Source organism: Orbicella faveolata, unplaced genomic scaffold (genome assembly GCF_042242905.1).
Source record: "Orbicella faveolata isolate gen_17 unplaced genomic scaffold, um_ofav_v1 contig_25, whole genome shotgun sequence".
NCBI classification, from domain to species: Eukaryota; Metazoa; Cnidaria; class Anthozoa; order Scleractinia; family Merulinidae; genus Orbicella; species Orbicella faveolata.
In genome coordinates this window covers 20,340,575-20,362,774 of record NW_028301553.1, presented here as the reverse complement: position 1 = coordinate 20,362,774, position 22,200 = coordinate 20,340,575, and the positions used below count along the sequence as shown (strand labels likewise).

The following is a 22,200-nucleotide window of genomic DNA, read 5'->3' as shown; positions in this document are numbered from 1 at the left end:
TTTGTATTTGTTATGTCAACAAACGATAGCAGAGGTTGATCCAACGTTTTAAGATGGGGCTGCACTGACGCAAAAAACAGAAACAGAAAGCAAGAATTAACAGGCAAAGAAGTAGCGAAGAAGGTCGCGAAAGGAAACGGGCCAGCTCTCGGGAAGGAGGCAAAACAGTACTGAACAATGCTGTGAATTATAGCGTGTCAAGGGCCAGAGGAAGGTGATGAAATAATACCGAACAATGCCGTGAAGCAAAGCTAACGAGACTATAGAAAAGGGGCGAAATACCCAACAAATTGACTCAGAAGAAAGATTACAGAACTCCACAAGTTAATTCGTGCATCGAGATGCTGTGCAGCTGTGCAAGAAAAGTCACATGATTAAAATCAGGTGACAAACCAGAGAAATCAAACCAGTCTGTGTGTTAAGAGAAATTACAAAACAGAAAACACGGCGGAAAATAAGTGGTTGATTCGTTGATCTATCGAAAAGATTAGTTCAGTTCAGTCTTCACAACTTTTGCTGCAAGTTTCTGCCTGGAAGATTTACACTGGTTAGAGTGAATTGCCAACTTGCAGTAAGTGACTTTTGTTGTGGCGTTTGCTATGAAAATTATGAAGTTGCCTCGGCGAAATAAGCTTATTTTCAATAGGAATCCCTTTTAAAGTCTTCCTTATTTGAAGCCATGCTGTGAGGCATTTTATAAATTACATCGTTTTAATTTCGCTCATCTCTAAACAATAACACGTGAGTCGTTTTGTGGAGGTTGTTGTAAGTTGCATATTGTAAACAAATTGAGTTTTCTGTCGATTTTCATCGTCAACTTATAACCTCATATTTAAATAAGCTCAACCAAAACTGTATTTGTAAACACTGCCGGGCGAGTTTTGAAGTTTTCTATGTGTTAGTTGGCACAGCCACCTCCTAGACTGCAAAAATTTCTTAAACCAAGAAAGGTTAATAAACCATTTTAAGCCAAAGCGAACAGGATTTGCTAAATTTACTTCTGATGTTCCTATGTGAATATTTGCATATTGTGATTACCAAGTATTTCCTCGTTTTGTTAGTTCAAGTTATTCGGTTTGGTGAAATGCTTGGGTGAATTTCCAGGTTAATTTGGTTGAAGGCTGGTAGAGCTACCGCTGATAAAATGACTGCAAAGCTAAATTAAGCCTTCAGAAAAAAATACACACTGTGATATTCCAATCTATGCTTACACCGTAAGCGTGAATAATTGTTAAACTTTAACACTGCAAGCTTAAACGAATTTTCTTCGTCCTTTCTTTCATTCAGTCATCCTTCATTGTGAAGGGATTTGCTGTTTGATAACCAGATGTAGTGATATGCATATTGTGTTTATAATGTAGATTTCCTCGTTTTATTTTGTTGTTGTTCAATTAGTTCAGTTTGCTGAAATGCTTTTAGTCGAAATGTCGAGTAGGCGATTATGCATGTAAACCTTGTCGGCAAATAAAGCTCTACTTTGATTTTGATTTGCTATTTTATTTTATTAGTGCCACTGCTTTCGGTTGGCCAGTTACATGGCCCCTATTTTCCTAACGAGAGGTTATTCCCCAGTGCAGTATTTACACTTATGGAAATGTTCCATAAAAGTGAGGTAGTACTAATTAAAAAAAATTGCGAAGCACTTTACTCAGTAATGAACAGCGTAAATGACATTTACATACTTAGGAAAAATTTAGGGCGTAGAAGTCCTCGCCCTGACCATTTCTCGGTAATAAAAATAACTTTTACATATATACATTCAAAATTTAGTTGGTGAGAGCGCATTCCTCTCTCTGCTCTATTCTTCACACTAGTTTTTTCATTGACTAACTTATTAACCGAATGTCACTGACTGTTTCCTTTGTTGTACTTTACTCTTTTGCTCATTGAAGAAAGTTCCAGTTTCTTCCTGGCTGTTTCCTTCGTCCTGTCTGGTACCAATTCGTTTGTGATATAACCTTGTGAATTTTCTATTCTCCTATAATTTTAACTATCTCATCAGGGTAATAGAATGCACTCTCAAAGTGTTCAATCATTGTTTTCAGTCGCTACAATTTTCGGAAAAAAGCAGTATTTTTCCTAATTTCCTTTTGCTTTGTTTTAGGACCTTTTAGCAGGGCTGTTAATGGGCTGTGGGCATTACAGGAGAATAATTTTCAAGTAAAGAATTAGATTCGTTTTAGTGTAGAGTACTTTTAAATTAGTATGAATTAGGTATTTCATGTTATTTCTTATTTTTGTCACATGTGATGTTTTACGATTTTACTGAGGAATGCCATGTAAATGTAAATAATGCACTAGAATTAGCCAATCAGAGTGTGCATCATATCGGCATAAAACACAAGCCACATGTAATAAATGTATTTAAAGACATTTTTATGACAGAGAACTGGACAGGGCAAGAACTTCTCCTTCTTTTGTAAATATATTAATTCCTCTTAGCCCTGTCAAAATGTCTCAGGAACCTTCATTTTTGATAGTCCATTATTTTCCACCATACCTAACACAGAAGCTCACCAAATCCTAACTAATAACTAACATGGGTGTATCTCTGGCCTTTACTTTGTACCACATGTATATTGTGTTATCCTGCCTTAACTGCCAGAAGCAATTTTGACAGAGCTGTTTCAACAGTTTCACTTAAATTGATTCCCAGTTAAACATTGTAGCAGTGTTATAATGAGTATGAACTTTATGGAGGGTTTTAAACGCTTATTTTTTTATGATTACAGAAGACAATGAAATTTACATGTGTATACATTATAACCTGATGTTGGTGTTGGCTGTGAATCGTAGTTCATATTAGTCATCCTGTTACAGGTAAGGGGAAAAGTTCAGAAAGTTAAGAACATCTATTCCCCCAGCATTTGAAAGCCTCCTTTGCTAAAATTAGTCACGCTTTAATTGTTATCACTCCCTATGAATTCATAGAGAATGACCACCTAATGTGGAAGTCCCGCCTTCAAGTGAGGGAAAATGACACTCCAAAAACTTACAAAAAAGAGTTACAATGAAAGTAAAAAGAATTGTGAATGTTGATCATGACTTGGTGAACATTGTACATCATGTAAAGGTATTTGGTTAGTGCCAAAGGCATAACATTTCATGTATTTGCTTTTTCAGGACAAATGATATAACAGTGATGTTTTAAAAGATGTGATCAGAAAAATAATGAACATTGTCCAGGCAGTACCAGTTTATGGACGGCATATGCAGACAGTAAGAGGTACTGTAAGCATTACCTAGTAATTAAGCTAGTTTTATGCTTATGACCTCTTGTACTTGGATTTTGTGTCATTTCATCACAAGAATAGGTAATGAAAGATGCATTAGTTGATGCAATTTATTTTCAAAGGCAAACTTAAAAGTCTGCCTATGGTGGATACCAGCCATGTGTAAAGTGAATGTACAGCAAACACACTGTTAAAGATATACATGCATGTCAATATTGAATAATCTGAAATTTCAGTGAGTTTGAAAATATCTGTGACAGTTCTGAGGTGAGGGCTGTTATATGTACACGTAAATGGCTTATGCACGATTTTTCACGTGTTACCATTTAGCTGCCAATATGTTCTGTATGTTAATTCTAATAGTCATCTGTTAGTGCAACGATCTACAGCAATATTTAACCAAATAATGTACAGTGTATATTAATTAACCAAATTATGCTGCTTTCAGTTGGCCAACGCTACTACATTGTAATGTGATCTTGAAGCGCACAAATTTACCAACATGCCCGGTGTCCACTTGTCAAATGTATGAACTGGCCAGACAGTCTAGATTACAAAACTCTCTGAAAGTTGGCATTACCAGGTAAGATATTTCTTAGAGCATATTTTGTAATTAATGACTTCTCAGACATTGTTATCTTCAAGAAAAGATTCATGCCCCACATTGAGGTTTTTTCTTTAAGAGCTCCCTCCTCCTGATACTTTGGAATTTCTAATGACTGGCCATGAATGGGTGTTGGGTGTGAGTATCTTCTGGAACTGCACATTCAGATTAAGTCAGCATGAACATCAGTATTTATTCTGACAAAGTCTGATTTTCAGTTATATGTACAACCAAACAGCCTGGATGGTCCTTTGATTGGGACTGTGCACTTTGTTGTACTGCAATGTTGCAGTTTCCTGTTTAAAGCAAATTGCATTTGCTCTCGAAAGCAGGTCGCCAAGTTCATAACAGTTATATATGTTTGCTTTTCATCTCAGGGCAGAGCCTGCCACTGTGAAAGTTTGGGTACCATATCCTCCTAGCATTTGATTCACTACTGTAGACACTTAGTACAGTGAAGTACACTGTATATCAGTGAAAGGAATGTCATCTGTTGGTAATAAATTACAATTGATATGTCTTTGTATGTTCAGTGGAGTTCAAGTAGCAGCTACATGTATATACAGTACAATTACATCCCTGTTCCTGTCAGTCAATATATGAACAGTGTACACATGGACAGCCTGAATTAAAACATCAGAGATTTTCAAAGAAACCATGGCCAGGTGAGATATTTCTAAAGAAATATAAATTCAAGGTCCTTATGATTGCTTATAGGGATTGATTTTTATTGTAAACAATATCTTACTGAGTGTAATTTGTCTTGTGTACTAATTGTTGTAGAACACAGAGACCACTGTTTTCACAGAGATATTAAAAGTGAAACGTTCCATAAAAAATGCACTGGCAACAAATTAAATCATCATAGATGCAGCTTCTGAGAGATCCCCAATATTAATGGAACATAAATTGTACATTATTATACATGTAAAAGAGTTCAGTAATTTATTACTTAAGATTGTAATGCTTTGTTTGGTTTCACTGTATTTACAGACAACTTGATGCCATAATAATTTCTGCACTAAGTTCATTGAACAAACTGACTTGAAAGTTGAGTTCTGCAACCCATACTGTGTGTAGTAATGTCATAGCTGCAACATTGTGACAGATACACTGTATTACATTTTTAAGAAACACTTATGATACATGTACTAACTAATTATTTGAAGTGTCTGTAATGTTAAGTTAATCAGGTTTTCTTAGAGATAATTTACTCATCATGTCATGGTTTAGTTAAATAATTGCTTTTTTGGCTTAAAAATGATATTTATTGTTCTTGGTTTATGGTGCTCTTATATCAATTTTGTGATAACCTGCATTGGGCATGGCATAAATTAATATTTTGTCAACACGAAATGGAGAACTGGGTCTCAAGCAGAGTTGCAGGATTAGTTTTTTTGTAGAAAGAAAGAGTTGAGAAATTTGTGACATTCTACAGACAGCCTTGCCATTTGCAACGTCCAATAAGGTTAATTTGTTCCCTAGTGTTGTACAAATAGCTTTCTCTGAATTTTAAATTATTTCAATCTGTTGTTTAAATGATTGCCTTATAACCCCATGTCCAGCTTTGGTGCATGTAGGATATTGATTTATTGTTTATCCATTTTGCTGTAAATTATCTTTAATTGATGTGCCAATCAAAGCATATCTTGGATATGTTGGGTTCATCTGACAAATGTACCTATGCCTCAACCTCTGAGTGCATTTGGTTGTGTAGTGCAGACAGAATACATGTACATAATATAACTTACTCATAGCTTACTTATAATTCTTGGTATAGTTTAACATGATAGTAAAATTAATTAATGGAACCCAATAACAGCTCCTGTAGTCCACAATCTCAGTTGAGAAAAAGAACAAATCACATTGGAATTGAATAATAAAATTATATCAGAAGCCTATGCAAGTATTCATGATCAGCAACAAAATATCATATTTATCGTTTATGCCAGAGTGATTTTGCTTATATTTATACTTTGAGAGATGGTGCAAACCCTTCCAGCAAGAGGAAACTCCATACAAAAATGAAGATGGTTAACTATATCTTTGGGGATCAAGTTAGAAAACAAAACTTCTTAACTTTTCACATGTGTATACTATTTTGGTATTTTTGCAAGATTTCATTTGGTAGAGATTTGGGGACTGAGTATATTGTAACCACTGCATTTCAATCATGCCCCACAACAAAAAAATGTGTAAACTTCTTTTGTGCAGGAGTCCCCATGTTAACTAGGAAAGAATATAATGATTAATACCAATGTCTTGTCTTTCTCAATAAGAAAGAACAAGAAATGCCACCAAAAAGCACAGAAGACAATTACGTTATGTGAACAACATTTTTGGTGGCTCCACTGAAATCCTTGAAATCATGGCTCTATTTTCATCATCACACCATATTGCACCTCGATCTGCTGATGTAATCCTAGTTCGGGCTGAAACTATAAAATCGTTTGCAATTTACCTCACATACATGTACATGTTGGATTATTTTCATCAGTAACAACATTCCAAAAACTAGCTCAGGAGCTCTGCTTTTAGGCTTGGCTAAATCTATATATTATATTTTTTATTCATTGTAACTTTTTGTTGCTGTAATTTAGGTGAGGGCCACAGGTTTCTCAGTCCGGGACTGTTAAGTGTTTCCCTTGTGAAATAAAGTTATTGCTATTATTATCATGATCATGATCATCATCATCATCACCATCATCATCATCATCATCATCATCATCATTATCGTAATCGTTACTGTTATCATTATCATTATTTGGTCACCTGTGACAAAATAGACATTTAAAATTCTGTAAGTGGGACTCAGAACCACATTATCTTTCAATAACTTTTAGTGGCACTGGATCCTTGATTAAATACTTTTCAGTCTTAACATGGACCAATGCAGAAAGAACTTACAGATGACTCCAAGAAAGACTTTATCCAAATGAAATTCATAACTTGAGGCATTGCAGATGTAATAACCTTCATCCACAGAAATATCTTTGATGATTAGCCGTGAAGATCCAGAACTGGGGATCACTTGGTGTTTAACAGTGTCAGCAGCAACCTCACTTAAGCCAGAGCCATTCTGTTTCATCCACGTGATAGTGGGTACTGGAATGCCACTAACATTGCATGTAAAGCTTATAGAGTCACCCACTCTGGCAGTCTGCACTGAGGACTCATATGGGATAACAATCTTAGCCTTAGGAGGATCTAAAGGCAAAGATAATGAAAATTTTAAAATAAATTCTATATTATTCTTACTAGTAGTAATCCTAGATTAAAGAGTGCAATTGAGTATTGGTAGGTTTGGTATGTTAAAAAAGCAAAAATTCTAGGAACAGCATTCGCCTGAGCTGTTAGGTAGGCATGAAATTGGCCTCCCTCTAGCAGGGGCGAAAACAAATGAATTGATAGCAAAGCATGTACATATGAGAGGGTTTTTTCTTGCTTATACATGTATTTCGTAATATTAGTTATGACCAGTCAGTAAAAAACAAGGACTGCAGTTGATAGGCTGCTTTTAGTCTTCAGTCTGCGTTTAAAACCCGAGTCCATGTTTTATATCCAGTCCGTAATGCTTAGACTGCCTTTTATACCTAAGTGCGTGTTTCATACCCAGTTGATAGTCCACAGTCCATGTTTTATACTGACCGTGTGAATCAACACAAATGACGCCTGTTCTGTCGGTATGCAAAATGATGGGCTTCTATTACCAAAACTAGGACAATTATTCTGTTTACAAACACAACTTTGAATCGCCTTGGTTTTGAGGGAAGAGCTACAGGGCATTTCCACTTTCACAACAATGAAACAGAGGACATGTTGGTGTACTAAAACAATCCTGTGGGAAATGAACTCTTTACCTATGTAAACACTTTCTTAGGGTTTATGTTACATAATTTGTGCACAAAAATCTAGGCCAGCGAATTGAAACTACACATTTCCTTCTCTGATTTATTCAGCAGAAAGCAGTGTTGGTTTTAGTTGAAGAGAAGAGGGTACACAACACGCAGCCAAACTACAGCTTTCTGTTCACACGAAAAGTCGTACACGTTTTGTGAAGACATGTCTGCAAGGTTTTGTAATGCCATTAACACTAACTTTGAACTTAAAATAAACAACATATCCGCTACAGTCAACAATAAGCTGCCTTGACCCTCAAAAAGTCCGCAATACTGCACAACACTCAAAAGAAAGCCCATACCAAACATGGAGATGACATTCACCCCTAAAGAATTTTTTTGGGGAGCTAAATTGGTATCGATAGAAAGGTACATACACTTTAATGTTTGTTTAGGAAATTAATTTCAACTAATTAATTAGGCGCAGCAAGGGGAGTGGAATGGGATAGGTAATTGTGAGCGCTACGTAAAACATGTTGCACGTAGGTCACTTCTTTGGTAACTTCACACAGCTATATGTTTGTTTCAAAACCCCCCTGCTCTCCTCATACTTTTTTCTTTGGAACAAAACCAATATTTGCTTTAAATGCATGCGCAGATCATAAAGTGTTAGTGTCAACTACATAATTGGTGGAAGATACATTTCATACAAGATCACACACTAACGTCGAGTGCTTTCCCTTGTGGTAGAATCATAACACATCATATGCATATGTTTTAGCATTGTTAGTGTGAGAAAAGAATGCCACTGTGATTGCATATCTTTTGAAATTACACCTGACTTGGTTCAAGAAATATCATCTGTTGTTTCCAAACTACACTGTCTAGTGCATTTATTTCATCCTTTAATTATCTCTATCAAAGAGAACAAAAAGTTCATATCAGCAGCTGAAACTTTCCTGCGTAAGTGGCATCAAAACTTGCCAAATAGTACAAAAATATCACTACAGACACTGTGGCACCTAATGAAAGCATAAATTAATTTAGAGGAGAAGGTCACTTCAAAAAGTGTACTTTTTTTGTCTCCACCTATAGCAAGTAAACATTGAGCTTTTCCACTCACCAAAGTTTCTGCCTGTAAAGTGCCTGCTATCCTGAAGAAATTTATTTCGCAAGAAGCCCAAAATTCGACTTTAGATGCTGCCATTTTGAAAATGTACGTGACAGTCAGGCTATGTTTATGTGATGTCATTCCGTCCAACTCAAAATTGGTAGGCAGGAGAAAAACCTGCAACTGACTTAGCATCCTTCATAAGGTCAGCAAAAATTATGTATTTTTTCAAAGGATTATCCACTTCACTATCTTCACTGCGATCATTTTTGGAGTTTGGAGCATGTTTGGTTTGAAATAATAATAAATTATGGCTCAAAAGCAGCCATAACCCAGAGTGGTAATTAAAAGGCTTGCTGGAAGCAATTTGAACAAAATCTCTTGGAAAGAATGAAGTCACGAAAATGCGGCCTGGCTAGTGATACTGTTCAAAAGGGCGGCAATGATGGAAAATTTTGGGTTTGGAGACAGATTTCATAGGGAAAACTTGCAATTTAGAGGCTGAAACTTCAGTGAGTTGCTAAACTTAGTGTGAGATTTTTATTAGAATTGACAAAAAATGTGTTTTGGAGTGATTTTCTCCTTTAATCAGTCTTTGAAGGGACTCATTCACCAATGAAGGATATACTCTCCATCAAGTAGCGCAGTTTACTTTCAATACCTCTCGCTGAAATGTTTCTCAGTTGTATTAATTGATGTCAGTGTGTTTTAAATTTAAGGTGATTCCTTAGTATTGCATTGCGCATCCCTACCGCGCATGATTTTTGCGTCATTAGCGCATGCACATGAGTGTGTACGTGTACAAAACCTAAGAGATTTCCCTCAAACTAAGCTCAATAGCGAAATAAATGCTCCTTTTCTCTTAAACGAGCACGGTGACCCCCAATTTTTTTTTCAGGTACATGTATTTGCTAAGAACAGTCTAATAGAGAAAATATTTGAAGAAGAAAAAAAGTTCAATAGGAGAACATGATTTTTTTTGGAAAATAGTTCCATACTGGGTGTATTTTGGCCAAGGCAAGGACCTCAAGCTAACCACGAAACTGTCCGAAAAAGTGCAACATTCTCACTACCAGACAATCAAAAACGGCTTAAGTGAAGCAATACTGCTTATGTGAAAAAAAGAAGCTCTACTTTGAAGACACAATTTTGTGTCTTTCAAGTAACCAAGACTTAATTCTGTATGAAGGTGATTCAAATTTTCATAGTGCAACCAGTAAAAATACCTCATTTTAAGAGCCTGCTGACACGTAAACAAGCACAATGGCCCCATATTTAACTCATTCATATGCGTGCAGTGCAGTGAACGAGTTGTTGTGGAGGGCCGGATTTGTGCACAATTAATTGCATGGACATTTAATTGCGTAGACGAAAATCAAATTGAAATCAAATTGGTGTAGGCGGAAATCAAATTCTGTCTGGCTCGCAATGCATGCTGGATCCATGTTCTCTCATGGCAGCCATTTTTTCAAGGAGTTCTGCTTCCAGCTCCTTTGCCGTCCTTTTGGGTGAGTAACAATTGTTTTATTGTGCTTTAAATACCTGAGCTCTAAAGCATACAGTGCACACATCAATCACAGCGGCCTACAGTCACCCTAAAACCTTTATAGAGCTCCCAATTTGATCAGACTTGACAGTCACTGCGTAAAAATCCCACAGCTCAAGTTGGCGATATAGTCTCTGTCAAAGCCAAACTTATCTCAAAGTCAGACATCGAGCCCGTGTTTTCCTATAAGCTGAACAAAACATTCAACAAGAGTGAGACCATAATCGCAGATTCCACCAGTGCAATGCATCTTACATTGTGGGGAGAAGCAATAGATAAAGTTGAGATTGACAAATTGTACCAGTTCACTAATTTGAAAGTTTGCTACCTCGATGGAAAATACCTTAATGGTTCGCAAGACTCAAGCATTGCTGTTTCTGAAGCTATTAAACTTTCCCCCGACAGTGATGCAGCAGCTGCTTGATTGAAGCCCAAGGCGAAAGAAGTTCATGAAATCACAGGATGCATCCTGGCCATTGATATCAACAAACAAGTCTGTGTAGACTGCAAACATTGCAACGACTACGATGAAGACACCCCTGATGACCTTATACAGTGTTCCTCCAGCAAAATAAGCACGCTTAAAGAAAGCCTCCCAGCGGATGTATCAGTGTACATCATTATTGCTGATGAAAATCAGGAAAACTTGGGTAGGTTTTACTACAACCGAGAAACCCTGGATGGCATGTTTCAGTCACTTATGGAAGTCGAGGGATATAATCTCGAAACAAAGTCAAATAACATGTCCAGGAAATTCAGTCTAAACTCTCCTCTTAGTAAAACAATCTCATTTGAGATTTTCATGGAGGACAAAAAAATTAAGTCAATGAAGATAAACAAGTAAATATACTTTGTCATCCTCACTGTCGCTGTTGCTAAAATTTAATAATGCCATTTAGGCAAAGAAGTCTGGGGCTTTTCTGATCCTCACAAGACTTTTCTATTCCTCGGAATGTTATTGTTGTTGATAGCAAGTTGTTGTTGTTGTTGATCACAAGTTATTCTTGCGATCAAAGAGGACAAAGAAATTAAGACAATGGAGGTAGAGAACTAAATATAATTTGTCATCCTCACTGTTGCTTTTGCTATAATTTAAGAGTCACTCACTGAAAATATCGAGAATGGCTGGCCAGGTTAGAAGATCGAAAATCCTGAAACTTTGCCTAAAGAACGCTTTTAGGGAGCCACTTTCGAAAATACTATTCCGATTTTCTCAGAATTGAAAGTCTTCGAAAAATTCGCAAAAAACGAAAATATAGCTTTTTGCCTCATTAAATATGCAAAAAATATCTGGAAAATTGACAAAGTTCTCGTTATTCGCATTGAAACAATTTGCAACATTAGAACTCGGAGTAAACTTAGCATAAGAACTTTGCTTTTCTTCTATCTAATAGGAAGTTCTAAATTTTTCAAGCAGTTTGAAGGATTCCGTCGACCGTTGAAGAATTGCCTTCTAAAGCCTCTATGAAAACGGCAAAAATTGCATAGTTTTATGGGCTTAAAACGCATCTTGGTATGTCCGATATGGAACTAAAACAAGTATTGTGCAAAAGAGTGTCGTTTCTACTATAATAATACGGAAAAAAATTTCTGGGCAATCGAGGTTCACACAGGTAAAATGTAAAAGTTCACGACAGTCTCTTCTTGAATTTGCATAATTCGGTATGTTCAAAGAGCTCTATTGTTGAGCACTCCAGTCTGTTTTTGTTTCACTTGTGGGCCATGCTTTGTGGGAAATATACAAAAAGAGAGTTGATCCATGTCGTTATTACAACATTGTTTCATTATTTCATGCAAGGTACATGAAACTACAGAAAAAGCCCAAAATATAAGTTCAAAGTCACATAGACTGAACACACTACATGTCTTACGAGACTGGCGTCTCGTAAGATATATTTTCAGTTAGCTCCAATTGGAATTACTTGATTATTGAGGTTTGGACACTTGCTTGTAATAGAGACAAATCAGGGTTTGTCTTTCCCGTTTATATGTACTCGATTAGTCTGCAAATATTCGAAAGGAGACTGGTCTTTTAAAGTAAATTTTAGCACATGTCTTTCTAGCATGTGTTTTGATCTTGCTGGAAAACGAATTGTAATGAAATACACGAAATGAAACGAAGAGGTTTTATTAACATGATCCAGCCAGACCAAGGAAGCAAGTTTTCTTGAAAAATAGAGTAAGACTGTTTGAAATCTATCTTGTGATCTGACCTCAGTTGTAATTCGGCCTAGTCCAAACATCACGTTTCTGCCGTTCCAACCTCAAATAAATTTGTCCCAGCAGTGGCAATGACAAGAGAAGAGCGGTGATTCCAAACGTCGAGTTCAATCAGTCGTGCAGAAGATCGGACGACGCTTTGTTTGTTGAATGCTACAAATATTAGCAAAGGCAGCTGATGCAGCAGGCTATGAATTCAGTTCGGCACGGTACATAAGAGCACGCCGAAGCCAAGTCGCGCTACACGGCATGCAAACTTTATTCATTCCTCCCCCCCCGCCCCAGTGGAGGGGGGAAGACTCATATAAGAAGAACAGGGGTGCTCGTCGTACATTTTTGGGGTTAATCTTCAAAAGGTCCACTGCAAGAGCTTTTGCGGTACCTTTTACGGGGATTGAGCCAAAAAATATGACAGGGGATGGTGTTATGTAAATGGTTGTCAGTTTAACCATCGATTTTCCCTCTTTCTTTATTATTTGGAAACTACTAAGGCTAAGGAATTGAAGACACCAACAACGACAAAAAACACTGTTAGAAATATATCGAGTAGTCATTCTGTGAAGAGACTTTTCAATTTTCGTCAATTATGCAAAAAAGTTCACCTAACCTTAAAAACGTTTGTGTTTGCTGGCGCGCGTTCTTACTGCCCAGATTTTTTGTTCCAAATACTGATTGAGGAAGACCAAACATTAAAGTATTTATTTCGACCCAATATTGGGCCAACTTAAACGCCTTTTAAGTCCGTAAAATTACGCAATTTTTGCTGTTTCCATAGGGGATTGAATTCTTCGACAGTCCACGGAACCCCTCAAAATTTAATTGAATATAAAGCTTTCAATATGCTTAGTTTATCCAGTGTTCTAGTCTTGTAAATTGTTTCAATGCGAATACCGAGAACTTCGACTTAGGCGCGGCAGTGGCATGACGTTTAAAACCGTGCATGCACTCAGTTCAGCAGGCTGAATTAAAGTCGGCGCAACTACCCATAGCACAGCAGGCCTGATGCCATTCTGCACGGCAGTAGCGCGACTTGGCTTTGAACGGCGTACTCTTGCCATGTACGTGCCGAACTGAACCAGGGACGGCGGAGCCGGGGTGGGGGCTCAAGCCCTCCACCCCCTCCACTATTTACCACGATGACAGTTTATTTTGTTTTAGTATGAGGTACAAATGAAGAAATAAAGAAGGAAAAGAAAATGAAAAAAGTCTGGTTGACTACAGATTTACCAAGAATTTACAAAGCTACAACCTCGTACCAAATGTGTAGCAAACTTTTCATGTTTACATAGTTTTAACCTTTCCGCAGCGTGCGTTTCCTTTCCACACACGGGGAGGCTTGTGTAAAAGCGCAGGTCAGTGAGTACTAAGGCTGTCATATATCATGGAGGGCTGGGAAAGATGCATCAAGCTCACAATACCTTCAAAATATATTGCTGTAAATGCACTAAAAGTACCTGTCATTTTATAGTTCATCCACTAGGTTGATTTTCTAAAGAACTACACCATGGAGAATATAAAAAATACCATTTCCAAGCCCCTAGATTTAAAATGTTTCCCCCCCTCCCCCCTTCCTTCACTTGAAAAAAGACTCTGCCATCCCTGTCAATTCATATCTTGCTGCATCAGCTGCAGTTGCTTTCTAGCATTTAAAAAGGTCTTCAGCAAAGCAAACTTCTTCCGATCTTCTGTGCGACTGAATTAAATTCGACATTTGAATCTTTCATAGCTTTTTGTTATGCCACTGCCGAGCCAAATTTATTTGAGTTCGGCATTCATTTCCAATACACCCAACTAGAGTCGATTCGTCTGAGGCACTTGATGATTTGACTCGATTCGCACGGAGTCGATCCGCATCAACGGAAGTTAAGACCAGTGAAATAATGATACATAAACGTTTCTCGTTCTTAAAACGTGACTACAAACTTGAGTCAATTCGAGTGAGGTACTTAACGATTCGACTCGATTCGCACGGAGTCGATCCCCACCACCGGAAGTCAAGACCCGTGAAATAATGATACATGAGCGTTACTCGTTCTTGAAACATGACTACAAACTTGAGTGGATTCGTGTGAGGTACTTAACGATTTGACTCGATTCGCACGGAGTCGATCCGCACCACCGGAAGTCAAGACCCGTGAAATAATGACACATGAGCGTTACTTGTTCTTGAAACGTGACTACAAACTTGAGTCGATTCGTGTGAGGTACTTAACGATTCGACTCGATTCGAACGGAGTCGATCAACCTCGTTCCCAGGGTCTCTCATCTTACCACCCTCTTCGCTCGCTCCAGGGGGGCGGTAAGATGAGAAACCCTGGGAACGAGGTTGGGAGTCAATCCGCCCAACCGGAAGTCGATACCCGTGAAATAATGATAAATGAACGTTTGTCGTTCTAAAAACATGGCGACAAACTTCGGTCGATTTGGTGAAGCACTTAACGAAGCGACTCGATTGGTTGGGAATGTTTCCTGCAAAGTGGAATCGTGTCCCTTGCTGTCGATTCATCATACCAGAAATCGATTTGCGCAAGACTTAGTAAATATAGCGCATCTGGGCTTTGAGGGTGGGTTGAAAATGTTGTCGATTCGACACGACTCAATCGAATCGACACAAATCGTGTCCCTTGCTATCGATTCGTCATACCAGAAATCGCTTTAAGCGAGACTTAAAAAATACAGCGCATCTGGGCTTTGCGGGTGGGTTGAAAATGTTGTCGATTCAACACGAATCGTATCCCTTGCTGTTGATTCGTCATACCGGAAGTCGATTTGCGCGAGACTTAAAAAGTATAGCGCATCTGGGCTTTGAGGGTGGGTTGAAAATGTTGTCGATTCGACACGATTCGACCGAATCGACACGAATCGTATCCCTTGCTGTCCATTCGTCATACTGGAAGTCGATTTGCGCGAGACTTAGTAAATATAGCGCATCTGGGCTTTGAGGGTGGGTTGAAAATGTTGTCGATTCGACTTGATTCGATCGAATCGTAACAAATCGTGTCCCTTGCTGTCTATTCGTCATACTGGAAGTCGATTTGCACGAGACTTAGTAAATATAGCGCATCTGGGCTTTGAGGGTGGGTTGAAAATGTTGTCGATTTGACTTGATTCAATCGAATTGTAACAAATCGTGTCCCTTGCTGTCTATTCGTCATACCGGAAGTCGATTTGTGCGAGACTTAGTAAATATAGCACATCTGGGCTTTGAGGGTGGGTTGAAAATCTTGTCGATTCGATCGAATCGACATGAATTGTATCCCTTGCTGTTGATTCGTCATACCGGAAGTCGATTTGTGCGAGACTTAGTAAAGATAGGTTAAAATGTTGATTTCACATTAATGCGTGACGACAAGGATGTTGATTTCACTTAGAAAACAGCAAAATGTCAATTTCACGTGACGCATAAGCTCAAAAATGTTGATTTCAGGTCTAAATGGGTTAAAATGTTGATTTCACGTGAACGCATGACGGCAAGGATGTTGATTTCACTAAGAAAACAGCAAAAAGTTAATTTCTCACAACATATAAGCTCAAAAATGTTGATTTCAGGTCAAAAAAGGTTAAAATGTTGATTTCACATGATTGTGTGACGGCAAGGATGTTGATTTCACTTAGAAAACAGCAAAAGTTAATTTCACGCAAGGTGGAAGCTCAAAAATGTTGATTTCAGGTCTAAATAGGTTAAAATGTTGATTTCATGTTAATGCGTGACGGCACGGATGTTGTTTTCACTTAGAAAACAGCAACATGTCAATTTCACACTACGCATAAGCTCAAAAATGTTGATTTCAGGTCAAAAAAGGTTAAAATGTTGATTTAGCGTGATTGCGTGACAGCAATGATGTTGATTTCACTTAGAAAACAGCAAAAGTTAATTTCACACAACGTGGAAGCTAAAAAATGTTGATTTCAGGTCAAAAAAGGTTAAAATGTTGATTTAGTGTGATTGCGTGACAGCAATGATGATTTCACTTAGAAAACAGCAAAAGTTAATTTCACACAACGTGGAAGCTAAAAAATGTTGATTTCAGGTCAAAAAAGGTTAAAATGTTGATTTCATGTGAACGCATGACGGCAGGGATGTTGATTACACTTAGAAAACAGCAAAACGTTAATTTCATGCAACAAACAAGCTCAAAAATGTAGATTTCAGGTCAAAAAAGGTTAAAATGTTGATTTCACATGGACAAGTGATGGCAAGGATGTTAATTTCACTTAGAAAATAGCAAAATGTTAATTTCATCAGAAAGCGTGACCGCAGAGATGGTCATTTGACATAAGGGCAGTAAAAGGCTAAAGGCTCTAGCAACAGTAACCATAGGTTGATTTCACTACCAAATAGTTAAGTTAATTAAATAATACTACTACTACTAATCATAATAAAAACCAGGACTCTTACGCCATGTTCAGTCGGCTCATAATGATCAAAACTACCTTGTTGAACTAGGATAGTCAAACTGAATACAGCAATCAATGTGAATGTCACTACTAAATGGTCAAAGCAGAGGGCCTACAAAGCGTTTTTATTGTCGCGCAATAAAAAATATCAAAAACCATTCAGTAGATAAGGTCAAGAAATTGTGACATTACAGAAGATAAATAAAGAAGACAGTTCTCCAAGTTTAAGGTGTGTGCGTTGTCCCAAAGTTGAGATATTCTTTGAAATGTTGAGCAGAAATTTAGAGCCTAGTATGGAGCTGCCATGTGGGTGTTCTGTGGTACACCAATATGTCGACTGGAAAATAGTGTTAACATCTGGAACTTACTTTGGCTATCTGGGACAATGATTATCTGCACTGAACAAATAAACATTTAAATACGCACTTTTTCAAATACGGCAATGTCTTAAATGGCTAAAAATCACGAGATAAATACACAAATGACAAAAAACACAGGCAATCTAGTTACCAGTTTGAGAAACATCCGCAGAACGTGATCGCGATGCATGCTGGGAAGGGTCTTTGCACCTTGTGCGTGGGAAGACATGGCGGTCAATTCAAGACAAATTTTATCACTCTAAAACCAGTTCTCGCTTTCCAAACTTTGATGCTAGCAATGCTTGGCAAATGGGCCACAACTCACCAGAGGGTTTTTTCTAGGGCAAGAACTGCTCTTGGACTTTGCTGCCTGGATCGACCTGACTTCAAACAACGATAACTTGATTATATCACTTGCATTCGAAGTTACAGAACACATTTCGCTTCCTTAAAATGTGTTGATGACTTACGGGTTTATCAAGGCTTTATGATGCCTCTCAACCACCAGGCAGCTATAAAAGGTACTTTAAAACAATGGTTAAGATATTAGTTGACAGAGCTCTAATGCATCACATCTCCTTTTTTCCTTGATGGTATCCTTTGACGTTTAATCGATTTACGTGTTGTGTTTCACGTCACAATGACCGATGTAAACAATCTCTTCCCAGATTTCTGCTCTATATGCTGTGGAATTTGATTTTGACTTCATACACTATAAACAGTCTGCCTCTTTGCTGTTCAACACTGGTATTTTCATCAAAAGTGAACTTTGTCGAAAACGCTCCAAATTTCACATGCAGTTTTGTTTAGGTATGTTTAGCAATGTCCCGTAATATTTCCGGTTAAGTTTGCTTCATTTGCGAGATATTATGTATGCAGAAAAAAACTCGGTTTTCCTAGCGACGTGTTTCATGAAGGCTTTCATGCAAAAAGGGCGTATGTAGCATTTTGGGTTGATTTTTATTTTTTGTAAGATCGAGCTAATTTTTGGCAGACTGACTTGTTTTGACATGAAAAGCATTGTTGCGTAATTGTTTTTGTTGATTCGTGCTTCGTTTTCGAGAAATAACGTATGCAAAAAAACTCAGTTTACCGAGCGGCATGTTTGGAGTGAATCCTTCCAAGGTGGATTTTGACGTGGCGCAAACTTTATTGGTTACTTTTAGCTGCTTTGACAGCACAGTTTTTTTTAAATAGATGTTTTGATTTCTGAAAGAAGTAGAGAAATAGACCGGAAAAAAAAAATTGACTGACCTTGTATCGAACCAGTGTCACGACAAAACAAACTTGCATCCAGCCAGTTCAGCGCCTCATTTGCTTGCGTTAGCAAAGCGACAGTAAGAGAATTGCATAATTATATGAATAATTAAACTAGCGGCAAATACCACGCTTCGGTGACTTAATCGTTTAGCAAAACAAAGGTTTCTTTTGTTTTTCGCTCAACAAAAGATCTCCAAGATACCCTTGGAAAACTGAGTTTTTTTGCATACATCATTTCTCGAAAACGAAGCGCAAATCAACAAAAACAATTAAGCAACGATGCTTTTCATGTCAAAACAAGTCAGTCTGCCAAAAATTAGCTTGATCCTACAAAAAATAAAAATTGGCCCAAAATGCTACTCACACCCTTTTTGCACGAAAGCCTTCAATTGGTTGTCAGCTTCCGAAGGTGATGTGCTATCTGACTCAGACGTTTCTACTGATTTATCGGTCGAGGGTGGTTCAGTTATCACTCGCTCTTCTGTTGATCGCAAAGGCACATTTGCAGCTTCAGGCGGCTGGTCATTCTCAACTTTGTCATTTCTTAAAACATACAGTACAATCTGCCTGTCAAAAATCCTCCATCGCAAAATTCATAATGTAAACAATACACCTTTAGGTTCAGAGGTTGAATAAAACAGTAAAATTTTGTTTAAAAGCATTTTATTCTGACTGTACCCTTTCCAAACTGCTTATAACGTAAAATGGTTCGGGTGATATCTTTGGCATCACTTACATGGCGTATCACTGGAAAATCCGCCACGGTATCCGCTATGAATCTCATTGCTATGAAATCGCATCACTTCCAATTGCTGAATTTGTGTTCTAATCATCTCACATTCAGAACTTTTACCCTGTCAAAGGATTTTATTTTCAAGGCTTCTTTCAAATCATTTTCTGGAATACATTTCAAGTAGAATTTCATGATGAAGACTGGCTTTGTCCCCACATGTTTGCTATAAAGCCAGCAAATGTAGAGCTGTCAAGGCAGTTATTTCAGTCTGACAATCGGCTGCTATTTCATTGCTAGTACGTAAACTTTGTTTTGTTTATCCCTAAAATGATTGTAAACTTACCTGCTACTCTTCATGACTCCTTGTTACTGTTGTTACTGGTCAGGAATGACAGCATTGCTTGCTGCCGTTCCATCATGGAAACTGAATAACTGAACGACACAACATTTGCGCGTGGCAAGAACTGACGAATGTCATGACATTTAGCAAGAAACCCGCGAAAAATCACTCTTGCTTCAAAATTCGAAAGGTACCAGTCAGTGTTAACTAAATAAAGCACACGTAGATCTATAACAGTGCACTGTTTCTTTTTTCATCTATTACTTTCTTACCAGATTATCTCACCTTAAACACACATTTTTTTTTTTAAGACTTCTGAGCGTTTACAGGCGGTAATAAGTGCTCCTACATGTACAAGCGGTAAATTTTGCGGTTACTGCCTGATAAAGAGAACCCTGCTAGCAAGGTCAATACAAACCAGGAGTGAATGGTAGGGGTTACATACAAATTGTCTTATGAGTACTGCGTCAATGCTATACATCACACTCTGCACTATCTGGGATGGTCTCACTAGTTTTTACAACAATTTCCACTGACTTTGAGGAACATACAATTTACAATAACTTGATCAATCAGTAACTCATCATACCCAATATTTTTTTGTAACAAGTTTTAATTAGTGATTTGAGCTGAGTCATCTCCTGTCGTTATGAAGTTAAATCTACTTTTCATGTGGACCCAATTATCTAAAAGCAGGTAACTTTTAGTAACTACAACTGCACGTCTTCCTCATCATCATTATCACAGGTTCCTCTAAAATACATGTAGTGATAACATGAGGAAAAAGAATAAATGATGGCACACCCAAGCAGATCATTCCCAACAAGACCTCAGCAACCTACAATCCCAGATAAAAGTAGTTGGGACACTTAAGCTGCATCACGCATCCCCCATCCCCCCTAATCAATGCTGGAAATTGTTGTGTTTTTTCCACAAAAAAGGGCAAAAAATAACCTGATTATCAACACTGTAAGTGGGGGAAAGGGAGAACTTGCTTGGTGTCCCAACACTTTTGTCCAGGATTGTCCTAAAGAAGAATTTAAAGAATGTCACACCACTCGCCATAACAAAGGTCAGAGAAATGGAGAGTTGTACCATCTTGTAGGTACAGCTAATGAGCGCTACTTAAAAGAAACTGCATGCAAGGGAAAGTTTTACCTGGGTAGGCACTAAACATAGCGGAGTCATCTTTCTAAATGACCTTCCATGGTTGGTGACTGATAATTCCATGGCATCACCTGCTATTGCTTCTCGAGGGCAAACGGTTCACTCGCCTGCACCCAAAATCCAACTATGCACGAGATATTGTGTCTGAAAAGAAGGTCCCTATTTCTTGAACTGAAAAAGATGACCTCGTCTACACCTTTAGATATACCATGCCTAGGATAGGAATTATTTTTTCTTTATTTTCTCTTATTATGCCTGAATTGTGTAATGAGACAGAAAAAAAAATTTAGTTTGAGTTTCTAAAACTTTGTAAGCCTCTAAAGCAAGTACAACTGCTACAACTCATAACTGAACACTGACTTTACCATTTAAAAAGTGAGATCTTATTGTGATGTTTCGTGACAAACCTGTTTTAACGAACTGGAGTGTTTAGAAGACTGAAGTCATTTGTCTTAGTAACATACCAGGAACAAGGAAACGTGTGAAATAGCCAACTAGAGCCGTAATAATGTAATAATGTAACAAGAATGAGGAAACATGTATATAGCCGAGTACAGCCGTAATAACTTAATAACGTGACAAAGAATGAGGAAACGTGTATATAGCCGAGTACAGCTGTAACAATGTAACAAGAATGAGGAAACGTTTATTTAGCCGAGTACAGTGGTTATGATGTAATAACGTAACATGAATGAGAAAACGTATCTATAGCCGAGTACAGCCGTAACACTGTAATAACATAACAAGAATAAGGAAACATTTATATAGCCTAGTACAGCCGTAAAACCGTAATAATATAACAAGAATGAGGAAACGTTTATATGGCCTAGTACAGCTGTAATAATGTAAAAACGTAACAAGAATGAGGAAACGTTTATATAGCCGAGTACAGCCGTAATAACATAACGTAACAAGAATGAGGAAACGTTTATATAGCCGAGTACAGCTGTAACACCGTAATAACATAACAAGAATAAGGAAACGTGTATATAGCCGAGTACAGCCATAACACTGTAATAATGTAACAAGAATGAGGAAACATTTCTATAGCTGAGTGCACCCGTAACACCGTAATAACATAAAAAGAATTAGGAAACGTATCTATAGCCGAGTACAACCGTAACACTGTAATAACATAACAAGAATAAGGAAACATTTATATAGCCTAGTACAGCTGTAAAACCATAATAATATAACAAGAATGAGGAAACGTTCATATGGCCTAGTGCAGCTGTAATAACGTAAAAACGTAACAAGAATGAGGAAACGTTTATATAGCCGAGTACAGCCGTAATAACATAACATAACAAGAATGAGGAAACGTTTATATAGCCGAGTACAGCTGTAACACCATAATAACATAACAAGAATGAGGAGACGTGTATATAGC

At 37.6% G+C, this 22,200-nt stretch overlaps 1 protein-coding gene across 1 annotated transcript in view; it reads right to left on the bottom strand.

The window, feature by feature from the left end:
- LOC149109328 (uncharacterized) overlaps window positions 1-22,200 on the bottom strand; it is a 91,652-nt gene that overhangs the window by 38,805 nt on the left and 30,647 nt on the right. The window contains exon 3 of the mRNA XM_089294612.1: window positions 6,745-7,044. Within this exon, the coding sequence (XP_089150738.1) occupies window positions 6,745-7,044 (300 nt within the window). The remainder of the gene's footprint in view (window positions 1-6,744; window positions 7,045-22,200) is intronic.